The sequence below is a fragment of the Lonchura striata genome, chromosome 10 (genome assembly GCF_046129695.1).
Source record: "Lonchura striata isolate bLonStr1 chromosome 10, bLonStr1.mat, whole genome shotgun sequence".
Taxonomy (NCBI): Eukaryota; Metazoa; Chordata; class Aves; order Passeriformes; family Estrildidae; genus Lonchura; species Lonchura striata.
Window position 1 is genome coordinate 23,767,158 of NC_134612.1, and position 15,243 is coordinate 23,782,400.

Below are 15,243 nucleotides of genomic sequence, written 5' to 3' on the forward strand. Positions count from 1 at the left end.
TGGTAGAAGAAATCCCCTTTTTCTTTTGGGTTCCCTTCCTTCCTTTGGAAGGAAACCAGTCAAATTTGCAGTAAGGTCACACAGACAAGTAGGGAGGAGAGGACAGGCTAGGCTTAATGATCATTTAAACCCAGAATTTATTGATTAATGCAGCCACACTAAATACAAGCTCCTTTAAGAGCAACATTCCAACTTCAGCCAGGAAAACTAGAGGCTATGGCTGTTAGTCCCACAGGACACTTCTCCTTCCTTTTGCCTCCACAAATGTGATATAAACCTCAGAAGAATCTGACTGGAGGCACCTGCAACAGTTAAGAGCCCTCACACTCTAAATTACCTTGCTTTTGTTAGACAGGTGAATGGTCCATAACATTCTTCCTGAAAGAAGGTTTTTCCCTTCAGAATTCAATTTATAAACTTACTCCTGCCAGGCTGCGATAGCAGCTGCTGTACAAACCTGGAAATGATGACTACTGGAATTCCATTCAAAGCTCAGGAATCAATAGAAAGCAGACAAACGAGCAGAGATAAAAGTTCCACCCAAGTGCAAAGAGCAAGGACTGCAGGATACCTCTCATTGTTTTTGCAGGGGCTGCAGTCACCAGCCTGTGAAACAGAGCCTGCACAATCTCATTTTCAGCTTGAAAATCTGACCCGTGCCAGCCACACAACCTGCCTGCTGGGAATGCCTCAGTTCCACTGGTATTTCCAAGCAAAAACACTCTCAAAAGGCAATTTATTACGGCAAGGGCAATTCATAATTCACTGAGATATAGTCCATTTGGTAATAACTTATTATAAGGCCTCCTTGGAGATTGTCATCCTGCTTGCCTTGAAGCAGCAGCTCACAACCAGCCAGCTCTGGTTCACCCCAACTCACCCACGTAAACTTGTTTATGTGGGCAGTAAAGAAATACCCAAACACAGCTCAGCAGCACCAGCTCCTTTGCAAACAGCTCTGCATTTTATTTCCTGTTCCAGTCCTCCTCCCTCATCCTGCCTGACAGACAAGCCAGGTGAGGACACGAGCATATTAGAATTTAAAAGGGAAAAAACGAAGCACTTAAAAATCTGCCTTCCTTTGAACAAAGCACAATATGCTTCAGTTGAAAAGGAAATTATCATTTGCCTAATACAAAAGAAACTCTTTGTCCCAATCACAGCCTACTCTGAAGGAATGACTTTCTTCCCTCCCTTAAGAAGCCAAATGGATGCAGTGCTGTAATTTTGGAGAGCTTTACAACAGTGTGGTAAATTACAAGACAACCCATTGTGGGTTTATCAAATTGTGAGCCAGTGTGTGAGACAAAAAAGATTCTCATTGAGAGTAGGTGATAGAGTCTAAGTCACACAGAATTCAGCCTATAGCATGCTAGAACACAGTGAAATGAAAGATTGGTGCATATATTGTTCCAGGAATACTATGAAATATTTGATAGTGAGCTATAAAACCTTCCTACTTTGAGATGCACTAAAAAAAAATCCACATAAACACAGTGATTCATTTGCTGCATTCTTCACCTCTGCCCACCTGCTTTGACTCAGAATTTCCTCTCACAAAGGTAAAAGCAAGGCTGAGAAATTCAGTAAGAGCACCACAGGAACATTCAAGTTGAGAAGCAATAGGCAGATACTGGACACCGTTGCTGATATTCAGTGATGTTATCCACCATAGACACTCACTCATCTGATACCAAATTAAATTTTCATTTTGCTTTGTTAAAATTCAATACAAAAAAAAAAAAAAAAAAAAAAAAAAAATCCTGGAAAACCCGAGAATGATCAAATAACCACTTAGAAGTACAGCAAAGGCACTTTTAAATCACTCTCATTTAAACAATTATTGATGAATTATTGCAATTAATCCGACCACCAGATGCCCTTGAGACCATTCCCACTGCACTCACCATACTGGCAGCGAGGCCCCTGGAATCCTGCAGGACACTGGCACACCTGGGGTCCCTCTTCAGAGCATTTCCCTCCATTGAAGCAAGTGCCAGCAGTGCAGAGCACTAGAGCACACAAACAGAATGGGACAGGCTATTTCAGCTGATTTTGTGCCAAGGATCCTCCAGAACTGCCTTTCTGACAGAGTCCTCTTGCAACATGAGTTCCCAAATAAAAAAATCCCAGATTTTTAGTGAAGTGCAAAGGCTGGACTGCAGCAGGACTTGGTATCATGGGTGTAGCTACCTTGTTGAGATGAAGGAATGTAATAAAAGTAAGATTTAGATATTGCAGTTTAACTTGAAGGTGCTTCAGAGACAGAAGACAGGACTCAAAGCACTGAATCCAAAATAAAATAAGAAAAACTGCCAGACAGCAATGGAGGAGTGGTTAAAAACCACTGATGCACTGGGAGATATTACATATGTGCAGGGGAATTGCAATTCTTCCTTTCCTCTAACACAGAACAGTTTTATTTACAACAACTTAAATTCCACATGTTTGAGCCAAACTTGCAAAGAGTATGAAATACAAAAGAGAAATTCAACCACTTTGGTGCCTTCAAGAATTCAAAGCAAATCTCCACTGCTCTTTCAGGAAGAAAATTTCATTTTGCCACTGGTGCTCACATACCTTAAACTCCTTTACACCAGAGATTAAAACACAGATTGTAAACATATTTTTGACTTCTTACAACTAAACAGGTGCACACTAAATATGTAGATTCAGGCTGAAACTAACAGGAATACCTCTCAGGCTTGTTTTTGTTTTTTAACTACAAAGAGACAACCATAAAAGCAAGCTCTCTGAATGCAGCCCTGAAGTCAGTATAAAGATTAAAAAATAAATAAGAACAGATGCTAACTTTCATACAGAAAACACAATTACTGACTAAGCAGTAACAAAACTAAACACTGAGTAGGCTGCCATCTTCTACTGATGTGTTGTTAACAGTGGCTGAAGTTCTGCCTTATCATTTAAATTAAATTCCGTCTTTTAGGAAAACAGCCAATCACTATTAGAAATTAGTGATAGAAATGGATTCTCATCAGATGGAGAATCACAGGGTAGAAATAAAACTGCCTCAATGGCACCAGCAGAAGGGAAAATGCCAAAACCAGCCAGACTCCACAGCGAGTGCTACACCCATGAAACAAGCACCTCACAGCAGATTTCTCTGCATAATTTGGGTAACAGCAATAAATTTGGTTGGCCTGTCAAAGCCAGGTTGGCACAAAAATATTGCAACAACTCCAATTAGAGTTTAGACTGTTAATCCAAATTGTGTGGATTAAAACTGGAGCTATTTGCTGCTTTTGCATGAGCGCTTTTGTATTTTTAAAGGACGTTTACTCCCCCGTCAATGGGGAAATGCCCATTATAAATCAGAAGAAACAAAATCCTTGTATCTAGAAGGGGGAATTTGGTAGGAAGGCAAGGCCTGAGGATGTCACCTCGTGGTTTGTCACAGTTTTATCCCAACTCACAGTGCAGACAGCCGGGTTCATCGTCCTGCTGGGCCCAGCCAGGGCAGCACTTATAGACAGTCTGCTGCTCCATCCTGTACACCTGCTTGTAAACCGTGTAGTAGCCAGACCTGTGGGGAGAGGGAGGTTAAGAGAGCAATCACAACTCCCATCCCACTCACTCCCACCTCACCAGGAGCACACTGCACTCCTGTGTCATATGGATGAGATGCTCTTTCAGCCTCCATCGGGAGTTCTTGTTAAAAATGGACCAAATATAGCAAACCTGATAACACTCAATAGCTCTGATATGCCATGTCCACACATTGTTTTGAAGAATTTGTATTTAGCTAGTCAAAGGTGAGTATATATATTTTTTTTTTTTTCAGTCAGTTTTGGGTTTAGCTGTTGGGGGAGTCAGATCTCCCATCAGTTCTAAGCATGTGACAGAAACAGAAAGAAGTTCAATTTTTCAAAGTCAACGACTTGACAGCTGGGCTTCACCTGAACAAGAACAAGACAGAAACACTTTCTGATAGTGTAAAATTCTGAATCTAAAGCCAGCCACGAAGCTCACGAGCAACCCAAAACACATTAAAAAGTCATATTTTCTACTCAGTAATAACAGATTTCAAGTCAAATCTCAGGAGGACACTATGTCCATAACCACATATTTCAGATGAAACAGCTGACAACTTCTCTCACCAAAAAAAAAAAAGTTAAAGAACTTGCACAAAGATTAGCAACAAAACCCATTTATAACAATAGGTAATATATTACCTTCTCTCATAGCTCACACACCACCTCCTCTTTGTGCAGCCTTGCTTCCACATCTTGACCATCCGACTGAAGGACTGAACACAGGGCTCCTGGTGTCCCACCAGAGCCAGCTCCAGCACTGGGCACACATTGGGCCTGGGGAGGGGGAAAGAAAAGGTAATTTTTATTTCCAACACCAAATTTAGACATCTAGAGAAACACACGTGAAACTCTGCTGTGTGTAACAGTCTGAACCAGAATTTTTACTGGTGTTTGAACACTCTGCAGCTCCAAGCATGAGAAGGCAGCACGTGAGCAATGCACTGAAATTCAGGCTGCACACAAGCCAGTGAAAGATTTACCACAGATTCAAGGGCAGATAAGATTTATCTAAACTATTGCTAGGGAAATTGTATATTCTGTAAGAGCCCCCCTTGCTATCAGTCCCCTCAGGGAAACACAAAATTGGTAAGAGGAAGTATCCTTGTTCTCTGCTGATTATTCCTAAAATAACCAGACCAAAATAAAAGCGCTGCTTTGGAGGATGATATGTAATCTTCATCCTGCTACCTAGCCAGAGTTACAAAAATAGCAGGCTTGCAGGAGGTATGGAGGGTCAAAAAAAAAGGTTACATGCTGATGGTTTTGCAAAGATTTTGTCTGCCTTATCCCAATTTCCTTGCCCTGATATAAATCAGGAAATTCTGCACGACAGAAGACAACAGCATCAAACATTAGGAGTCTAAATAAAACCATAAAGAATGAGGGGTTTTGTCATCTTTGAAGGCAGGAACCTGTTGTGACATGAATGAAATTAACTCACTGATTTTTTTTTTTTTTTTTTTTTGAGTAGTTTATAGATCCTTAGTGCAACAATTTAATCACCAGTTCCCCAGGACAGCCTGGTGAGGTTTTGCCAGCACGAGCCTCAATAATTCAAACATGGGGGGACAGGGACCTTCCATACCCACCCTGGCAACAACACCATTCAGCAGACGAGTCCTTCCCCAAATTTCAGCCTGAGCCCTCTCCAAGCTAGAGAGTGACCAAGCAACAGCCTGCCACACATGTTTCCTCTGGCACATGTAGGAACATGACCCTGTGCTAGAAAACCTGGGGTGGCACTAATAAGAGAGCAGCTCTAGCCCAAAAGCTGCCTGGCAGCTGGTCATCATCACTTACACTGGATATTGTTAATATCTCACTCAGGATTTATGGTGTTTTTTAACTCCTCTGAAGCCTGAACACCACACAAGGTAGCCTTGCTAAGGAGAGAACATCTTCCATCCACAGGTCTTCAAGTGGTTTACAAATATCATTAAATTAAGCCTGCCCAGAGCAAGAAAACACTGTAATCACAATGAATTTTCCTGCTGAGCTGAACACTTGGAAGAAGCCCTGCCTGGGTCAAATCCCACAGGATTTGACTGGACAATAATCCCAGTGCTGTGCAGAATGCAGAATGAGAACAGCACATCCAGGCAGGTCCCCCAACACCACCACAGCTGCCAAGGGAACATCTGGGACACCACCTGAGGGTAAAGAGGGCCTTTGCCCAACAAGGACACTCCAGGAGGAGGATCAGAGCAGATATAAATCAAACAGCCCTTAGGAAGGAACTCAGGCAGCCCATGTAAAGCAAGGCAGGAGAAGAAAGCCCAGAGCTGTAAACTCTGACTGTCCTGTAACACCATGGCAAAAAAAGGTAAAGAAACCATTTGTACTGGAGCACCTGACCTTGGCAAAGTTACTTTCCTGAACTAAAACACCTGATTCTCCTAGGCTTTAGAGCAATTAGAGCAATCATCTGCATCATCCTAAACCACACTGCCAGTGGACATCCTTCCATGTTCTTCCTCCTCCTCTGCTGCACAGCCCATATTCAATATTGCTCCGTATTTCCAGTCCTCAGGTCTGCCCTGGGTGCCAACACCTCGGAGCAGAGCAGGAGATGGTCACAGCTCAGTTCCAGATTGCCTTAAATTCCTCAAGCAACAGCCTTTCCCTACATTCCCAACGTCATCTCCATTATTTAGCAATCCTCCCCATGTGTCCCAGCTTCCCCTTCCCTCCAGAATTACCTCCCCATGTAACATATTGAGCTGAAGCTCAGAGCCATTGTTCCCAAGCCATTCTTAGCACAAAGTCTGCCATTTGTTTCCCATCCAAAGAAGATCTTTGTGTGCCCAAAATCTTGCCTGTTTTTCCTCCTCTCCATTACGTCAGTGGGTCTAATAAAACCCTTGCCTTACTTAGCAACCATGCCTCACTTAGCAGGCTTTTTAAAATGACTCTCCCTCCAGTGAATAGAACATCATGTTCTGATAATTCATGCATATCTCCTTTTATTAGAATTGCCTAAAACTTTCCAGATAAAGGTACATTCATATGCATCGCTCTTCCATAAATAAAAGAGAGGAGCTGACAATTGTTGTAATGACACACTGAGCCCATCCCACAAGTTCCTCCTCATGTGATATTGCCATGTTTCCAGGAATAGCAGTATTGACTTCTAGGATATGGTTAATGGGAACAAATGATGCTCACAGAACAAAACAAGCCAGCAGCAGAGTCATATGTTTATGAAGATTTATTCAAAGTAAGCCATTCCTCCTTGATGCCCTTGGGATAATTTAAAGGCAGATATCAAAACTGCTGGAACACTATAATTAAATCGCAGCAATTGCATAACATGTAATCCTGTGCTGGCAAAGCTGGGAATCAAACATGCCCTCTCCAACAATTCAGCATCCTCACAGTTTTGAGCCATCTGACTCACTCGATGCCTCTGAACCTCAGAGCAGCTCCTGGAACAAGGCTCCAGCTAGGGAAGGCACAATTCAGCACTGTGGGGCTCTGCTCATTAGGAGCCATCCAGGACTAAGCTGAAGCCCCAAGTGGATGCAGCAGTGTATTAGAGAGCAGCTCCTATTTTAGTGCCGTGCCCTTTGCATCCAGACGATGTTTCTTAACGAGGGTTTAAGTGTTAAAGCAAGCAAAAGCCTCAAAGGCATATTATGGGCCACGATCTGATTGATACACCAGTCCCTTTAAACCTTTTTGCACTGGTGCTCTGTGCTAGCCAGGGCTAACACCAAGGCTATTATTAGCTTGTCAGTCTGACTCAGGCAAGGCAGAAAGCTCTCTTAATATTTGCATTAGGAGACTGCCCTTTAAACAAAGACACCCTACACACTGCCAGCTCAAGACTTGAGATTCTAATGAACAGATAATTAGACCAACAAGGAGCAAGAGCAGCCTGGGCTAATCACATGGCTGTGGTGCCTGTGAACCACTGCACAACAGGAAAAGTTCAGAGAAAATGAAAAGCATCTCCAGACGGGATGTAATTCGTTCCTGTGTTTGGAATTTTAAAAAGAAAAGGAACAGATCTACCACAAAAATCACAGAATGGGTTGAGTTGGAAAGGACCTTAGAGATCACTCAGTTCCAACCCCCTGCCACAGACAGGAACACCTTCCACTATCCCAGGTTGCTCCAAGCCCTGTCCAACCTGGCCTTGGACACTTCCATTCATAAAGACCCATCTCTGTGATAGGGATATTCTATTTTCTGCCCAACACCTGGAATGCCAAAGTAAATCTCCCATTCTACCCTTCTACTTTTTCCCAGCTCAATACAAGAAGTTGAAGGTAGGTGGATTTAACAGTAGTGAGAGAGCAAACACACATCAAGATATCCCTAAAGATTTCTTTCAACAGCACAAACTTTAAATCAAAACATTAACGAATACAAATCTGGCTGTCTGATTTTAGGTCTTTCCACAGAGACTGCCTGAATGACACCACCTTCTACACTAAGTCAGGCAGCTGTTAACATCTCCCTAAAAACGAGATGTTGCAGCCTGCATTGCCTCAGCTGACGAATTTGCAGGCTGAACGCTATTGATCTTCCCATAAATCAGTCAATAGATGAAACCTGTCATGAGGAGCAACTTGCTGGAATCCTGTATTTTCAAAACACTAATTGGTTGCTGGTCCTTCCCCTTATGCTGTTATTAAAAGTTTGGAAAACCACAGTCTGCTTACTCAGTTTTTAGTTTGAAAAGATCAAATAAAGAGTTTTCTTAAGGGAGCCAAGATTACAGTCAGGGCTAAATTCTCCACTGCTGTGATGATATCTGGTTTTGCACTAGAGATAGACTGATGTTGATCTGAAAATAGCTGTACACTGCTACAAAGGATTTGGTTAGGAGCTTTCAGGTTAACTGTCTGAATCCCCTCACACCTCCAACATCACCATTGTTTTATAAAAAGGACCTCTGGAAAGATGAGGTGGCACCTTTCAGAAACATGTGGCGCTGTAGAGGAGGATCAGCCAGCAGCATGTTGTTGTATGCAAAAGAGATTTTGAGTCAAAGTTTTTAATCCATATGATCTCAATTGGAAAGGAGAAAAAACCCCAAAATTTATTTGAACACAGGAAAAGAAAAGTCAAATCAGGAAATAGACCACAGAAACAAAAGGTCTAAAGAACAAGTTACATGTATTTGCTTATATACATAAATTTTATCTCCAGAGACATATTGCTTAATAATTCACAAAGGCCAGAAAGACAGAAAAGGCTTTTATTTTTTCCAACTGCCAAGCTCCCCTTTCTACCCTTAATCTATTTTAAGGCTCATTTCCCTGATCAAATTAATCAGCACTACCAGAGACAATTAGGACATCCTGCTCCCTTGACCACGAATCAATCCCTGCTCTCTCCTGATGCTGTATCAATATTTGTGATGTTCACAGCCCCTGTGGGACATGGACTGTAAGCACCAGGCTCGTTTAGATTAGGTCTCATTATCACTGCTGTCCTCTGGCCCCGAGGATGAAGGTCCAGCACACAAGGCTCCCCCATCCCACAGGTTACTAATGCACTGCTGTGTCTCACTCACATCCTCCCTCTGATTAGATGGAGCAGCTAAATAACACGAGAGTTCCTCCAGCCTTTGTGCCCTGCATCTAGATGAAGAGCAAATCAATAGGAGATGATTAATTACACGCTCAGCTATTATAACAATAAGATTTTTAGTTCTTGCTGCTATCAAAGTGCAGCGCCTGTCGTTTACCTTCCACTTAACCATCCTCCTCCCTCCCCCAGGACTGAATAATCTATTTTGGTTGGCAAGAAAAGCAGAAGATAAACATGCACATCCAGATCATTTAACCATGATTGGCCAAGCCACCTTTTTTTTTTTTTTTTTTTTCATTTTGAAATCAGGGAGTGATTTTTTTTCTTTTAGTGTCATGTAAATGCAATCCCCAGCAACATCCAGTTTTATAGTTCTGTCTCCTACATCCAGGAGAGCACCAGGCCTGCAAACCAAGCAGCTTTACAAACTTAAGGACCAACCAGTGTCCCAAGGATCTCTCTCTTAATTGGAAAACCATATGGGATGTCACATAAAGGAGGCTAAGAAATAGTTGGGATGTATTCATTGCTAAGACAAAGCAGAGAAGGGTCCAAAATCCAGGCTAAATTGAGGATGTAGAAGTGTGAAATCAGGGAGGAAAGCTTTAGGTGTAATTTCACATTAACTACACCCACTGCCATTTTCACTCCCCTGCAGAGGGGTGTGTAACACTCCAGTAAATTCCCAATAAATCTGCCAGGTGCACACACCTGAGCTTCCTTCAGCAGGGAGGCACAAAGGGACCTGATGTTAAAATATTAAAATAAAAATCACTCCAAGTGTCACACCACTTTGTCATAAGGAGAGAAAGCTCGCTCTGGTTTACAGCAAGTGCCACACTGTTTGACAATTAAATGAGTTAGAAGGCACTGAAATCCTCAGTTCTATTTCAGCAACCATACCCAGGAATTGTTAACTGCTTTTTTGGTGTCTGCCAGATTTCAGCAGTTTCAAGGCAGAACTTTTTTAAAGCTTACTTTTAAAATAACATGAAATATATAACTTCCAGTCAAACTGAAACAAATATGACTACATCCAAAGCAGGCAATATATGTAACAAAAATCCCTACATGCCAACATTTTAGGTGTTAAAATGTTCCAAGTCTTTTACTCCTCTATAAATCATTAGCTTGATACCAATGATACCAATGTCCATTTTTGAGGGGTTTTGTTTGGTTTGGGGTTTTTGTTTGTTTGCTTTACAGTAAGAAAACTTGGTTAAGCTAAATATTTAATTAATTTTAACCACAGAAAAACTAACATGCATTAGTGGATTAGTGTTCAGCAGTGGCAAAGTAGAAGAGGGGAAAAAAATCTCAATTTTTATATATTTTGAATTAAGAAGCTTATGCTGAGGTTCTAACTAACCCACAGTTCCTAGTGTTACTCTACAGAGAGAGATGGACAGGCTTTGACTCACAACTGTAAAATAGAAGCAATATGACAATGAGAGGAGCTCAGTGTTATATTTACATTGTCATTTACAGCTGTATTTTTCACTATGGTGTACTGGTCAGCACCAGCAATTACAAACAAAAGGGCAACCACTGAAGAGTCTCCTGAGGGTTGAGGTGAATAAAAACTCATTTCCTACAGAGGAACATTCCAACCTGAGAAGACCAGGCCCAAAATATCCAATTTTTCATAATTTATGGGGATTTCTTTATTAAAAGAACAGCACAGAGCACCCTATAAAGCCTCTTTTCAGGCACATCCTGGGACGTTATGCTAAATTTTCAACATTGAATTAGGTCATGTACATAAAAACATGGTCTGGGCATGGCATTCTCTTCTGAACAAGATTTTGTGTCAAGCTCTACCCTGACTTGCAAAGGGAATACGGCAAGGTGTTCTTAGTACAGAACACAAAAAAAAAAGTGTCAGCACTCTGACTTGAACAACATTCTCCTTTCCACACACAAATAAATATTCATCCACAGGCCAAAGGCACTGCAGTGCAGCCACATCACCTCACACCAAAGGCAGAAATATCAAGTTCCCCTCAGGAACAATTAATGATTAGTTTTAAAGCAAGGCTAGAAACTGGAATCCAAGGCACAAACTACATATGTTCAGTACATCATTTTAAAATGCTTTGATTTCGCAGTAATGAAAGGAAATTTCTTTCTGCTCAGAAATAAATTAAAAGCAATAGATTTGAGAGGGAATGTAAGCAATAACAGGCTTGAATTTCAGAGGAAGGAAATCTATTAACTGTGTTCAAAGAGAGAAGGTATTTAATTGGTGAATAACACAAGTCTGCAATATGGGCTGTTAACCCTCTGGGAGCCAAAGTGTCAGTTCCATCAAAGTTCTGCTAAAAAGTCACCTCGAGACCAGATCTGCCACCACAGATAATCTCAGCCCTCCTCACCAGGGGGTTTCTTCAAATTTATTAAAAATATTCCACAGTCTGTCATACCCAGATCATGGCATGCCTACAACAAGGAAAAATAGGCAATGCTGGATATAAACAATGCAGGAGGGAAGTCAAAGCAAAAACCAGGCAATTTTCCCAAGAAATACAGGAAAAACACATTTCAAGCACATTAAACTATTGCATAAATAATTAAACTATAGCAACATTCCATAACAATTACACCTAAAGAAACCTGACAAGCTTTTTCCTCTTAGAGTGTATTTTTGGGCAGCAATGTGAGAAGTCAAATCCCATTAAAAGTGAAGGGATGTCCCCCTTCACGTTCTTATCTTAAATGTGCAGATCTAAGAATCATACAGAACTTGTAAGCTACTGTGATTATGAGCAGGAAATTTCTAAGCCTCTTGTGAGATTTAGAACCATTTTATGATGCCTCTGATACAAACCCAGGAATTTCTAAAACTGGAAAATAGTTACAGTTCAAGTTCATCTTTGATAAATATAACAACTTCAGGCTATCAGATTTTATTATCCTGTCTTACAGCTATTTCAGAGTTTAGGAGAAAGTCCTGATCTCATTTTTCTCCTGAAGAGCAGGAAAACGTCATAAATCAGGAAAAGTACAGTACCACCACGACACTCATTCATTATCTTTAAGTCTCCTGACAGTGAATATGCTGGGGCAGAAGAAGAGGAAAAGAGCACTTTGCCATCTGTTAAAAGACTAAATTCAAAATTAATATTCCTCTAGGAGCTGTGACACAGAAGCCTGAAGTGCCAAGTCTGGAGCAGTGGGATTCGGTGCTGCAGTGCTGACCAGCATGAGCTCTATCTGCTGGCAGCATCCCGTAGTGCACGGGCTAAAAAGAGAATTCTTGTTCAGTGTGATGTTCACATTCACAAAGATCAGAAACATCTTCAGCTGCAAATTCAAGGACTGGGGAAATGAGGGGATGAACCCACCAGGAATTTTGTGCCAAGGCGTTTACACCATGCTTACTAAAATCCCATTATCCAAGCCTCAAAGGCTGGAGTGGCTGCTGCTCAGGAGGAGTTGAGGGTTTGCTGCAAACCCATGGAGTCTGAGCAGACAGGAATGGGAAGAAAGGCTTGAGGTTTCAGCTGAAAACAAGTTAGCTGAAAACAAAATTCAGTAGCCTAAAGCAAAAATTTGTCAATTACTCTCAGTTGCCAGCATCACTTCAACCCAGGTTTAAAGAGAAATACTTAATCCTACTTGATGTACAAATTTAATACAAAATTAAACTATGGTACAAATTTGAATATGCCACTAGCAAACCAGGTCCTTATTTTCACTACAAAAACTTGCAAATTTATTTAACTACAAAACCTCCAAGTGTAAGATAACCCATCCAAAGAAGAGGAAGGAGATTCCACTACATTATTCAGCTCAGCTCAAGAAAGTAGACATACTTTAAACCCTTATTTAATGCTAGGAAGACAAGCTTTCCTCACACCTACAAATTGACATCACTGGAGGTGAAAATAAAGTATATTGGCTGAACAGCCAATACATTGAGACAATTTCTCACCAAGAAATGATTACACAATCTACTTTTCACATCATTTTGACAGTATTATAACATAATTCCAGGCTCCAAGTTTAAGTTGTATCTCCATATACTTTATGGAAGCATTTCTTGTTTTGTTTTCTACGCTGCATTCCAAATATTCAAACTGACATGCAATTTGTTCCGCTGCAACAATCACAACTCAGAGGCATCTCCTCATATGGAAACGCTTTGCACAACAGCAGTTAATTCTTGAAATGTATTCCATAAAAAAAAAAAAAAAAAAAGTGGACTTTGCCTTTTTCAATTATGCCTTAAAAATAATTTTAATTTACTTTAATTTAGTGTCCACAGCCACATCTGTTTGCAGTGGTGCAAAACCAGCCCTGTGTCACTGCACCCAACAGCTGGAACAGCTGAAGGGCCAGGTTTACTTGAGGTTTGCAAATGCAGATAACATGTGCATGCTAGATTTTGCATTTGGGAACATGATTTATCAGGAGGAGCAGAAGAAAGCCGATAGTGCCCCAAAGAATTGAAGAAGCTGGAAAACAGTAACTCAGGCAGGAATCCAGCCCTGCATCCAGGTGTTCCTTGGAATGCGACCAGATTGCTCGTGGATAAAGTGAAAATATGCAGCTACAACATGTGAGCAGGAAAGAGTAAAACTACTAAGCAAAGTAGTTTTATTGCAAGATTGAGACTGGATCCTCTAAAAGCAGAGCAGCCCCTTCAGGTGTCATCCTGGACCTGCAAAGGCACAGAGCGAGCCAAGGGGCTTCATGCTGGCAGGAACAAAACTCATCTCCTGCCTTTTGCAAAGAAGTCCTCACCCACCTCACCTGGGAGCAGAAGGATCCATTCTTGAGCCCTGTCCCAGCCCTGACTCTGAAAGGTGAAATTTATTGCACAAAGGGGGTTCCCAGCACATCTCTCGTAGCTCCACTGCCTCTGCTCCATCCTACACCCCCAGCTATGAGCAGACATCTGTACTGCTCCAACTCCCAGGGGAATGTTTGTCTAGGAGAGGATTTACCACTTCTGACAGCAGCTCAAGTCCTCTTTTAGGTCCCATTTCTGCACTGTCCCACAACTATCCCTGATTTCCGTGAAGCCCAATGCTAGATAACCACACATCACACTTGCATTGGCTTACACACGCCAGTTTTGGGCTAGGGAGCTCACTATGAAGTGTTAAAAATGTGCTTTTTATCATGAGACATGATTAATTCCTCATTTAAGGGCCCAAATATGCTTTACAATGAAAATGGCTTGTCTGTTCTCTGGTCATTCCAGAGTTCTCTGAAGTTCTGTTAGAGGATCATCAAGGGCTAATTGTATGGAAAAGCAGTTGATAGAAGTATCTCATCATTCTCTAATCTGTTCTACATTAAACCTCCTCAGGGGGGCTTGGAAGCAGAACACCAACATCCACACAGATCCCTCCCATTTCTAGCTAGGAGCAAATGCTCAAGTTAGCAACAGAACAAAAACAATTATGAAGAATATCCTGTATAGCCTCAGCCACATAAGATCTCAATCAAAACAACAGCAAAGAACACACTCAGCATGGTGCGTTCCAAGGGATACATTTGCTGTTCTGATTCCATTGCCTGCAGATGACCAACATCAAAAGAACAAACCAGAATTGTTAGGAAAAGGTTGATTCATTAAAAAAAATCCTCCTGGACATGTCACTGTTGCTTGGTGAAAGCTGGTCTCACTCCTAAAGGGTGGTGACATCTTGCATTTCTGCTTACACCAAAGATAAATAGCAGGAAAGTTTGGGACAACACTTATACTTGCCCCAGGTTGGGAAAAGCAGGAAGAATGGCAGTAATTTCAGGAATATGACTCTTGGGAAAAGCACTCAAGGCTCTGACACAGGGCTGGGGGTTCGGGTGGCTGTTCCTGGTTGCTGCTGGCTGCTCCCAGTGACTTCCAGCCCAGCAGCAACATCCCCACACAGCATCACCTCCAGAAGGGAATGGTTCCTCTGCTCTTTCAGTGACACAATCTTTAAAAAGATAAAACAAACAAAAATTGTTTGGAGGCAATTCACAGTTAACAGCACCTCCAGCTTCAAAAGTGCAGAATCATAGCTATTACTGATGTCAAATGCAAACGGATTAATGTAGGCCAATGCTATTCCTCCTCCTGATAGAGTAATTGCTCAGAAAGAGAGCACAAAGCATGCCTGAAAGAAACACAGAGCACTTTTAACAAAGGAAAATG

The 15,243-nt window shown here is 41.5% G+C and overlaps 1 protein-coding gene across 1 annotated transcript in view; it reads right to left on the reverse strand.

The window, feature by feature from the left end:
- The window catches only part of LOC110480370 (uncharacterized), a 197,460-nt gene that overhangs the window by 180,691 nt on the left and 1,526 nt on the right, over positions 1-15,243 (reverse strand). The window contains exons 2-4 of the mRNA XM_077785741.1: positions 4,194-4,328; positions 3,435-3,544; positions 1,908-2,012 (exon numbers count right to left, since the gene is read on the reverse strand). Of these exons, the coding sequence (XP_077641867.1) occupies positions 1,908-2,012; positions 3,435-3,544; positions 4,194-4,328 (350 nt within the window). The remainder of the gene's footprint in view (positions 1-1,907; positions 2,013-3,434; positions 3,545-4,193; positions 4,329-15,243) is intronic.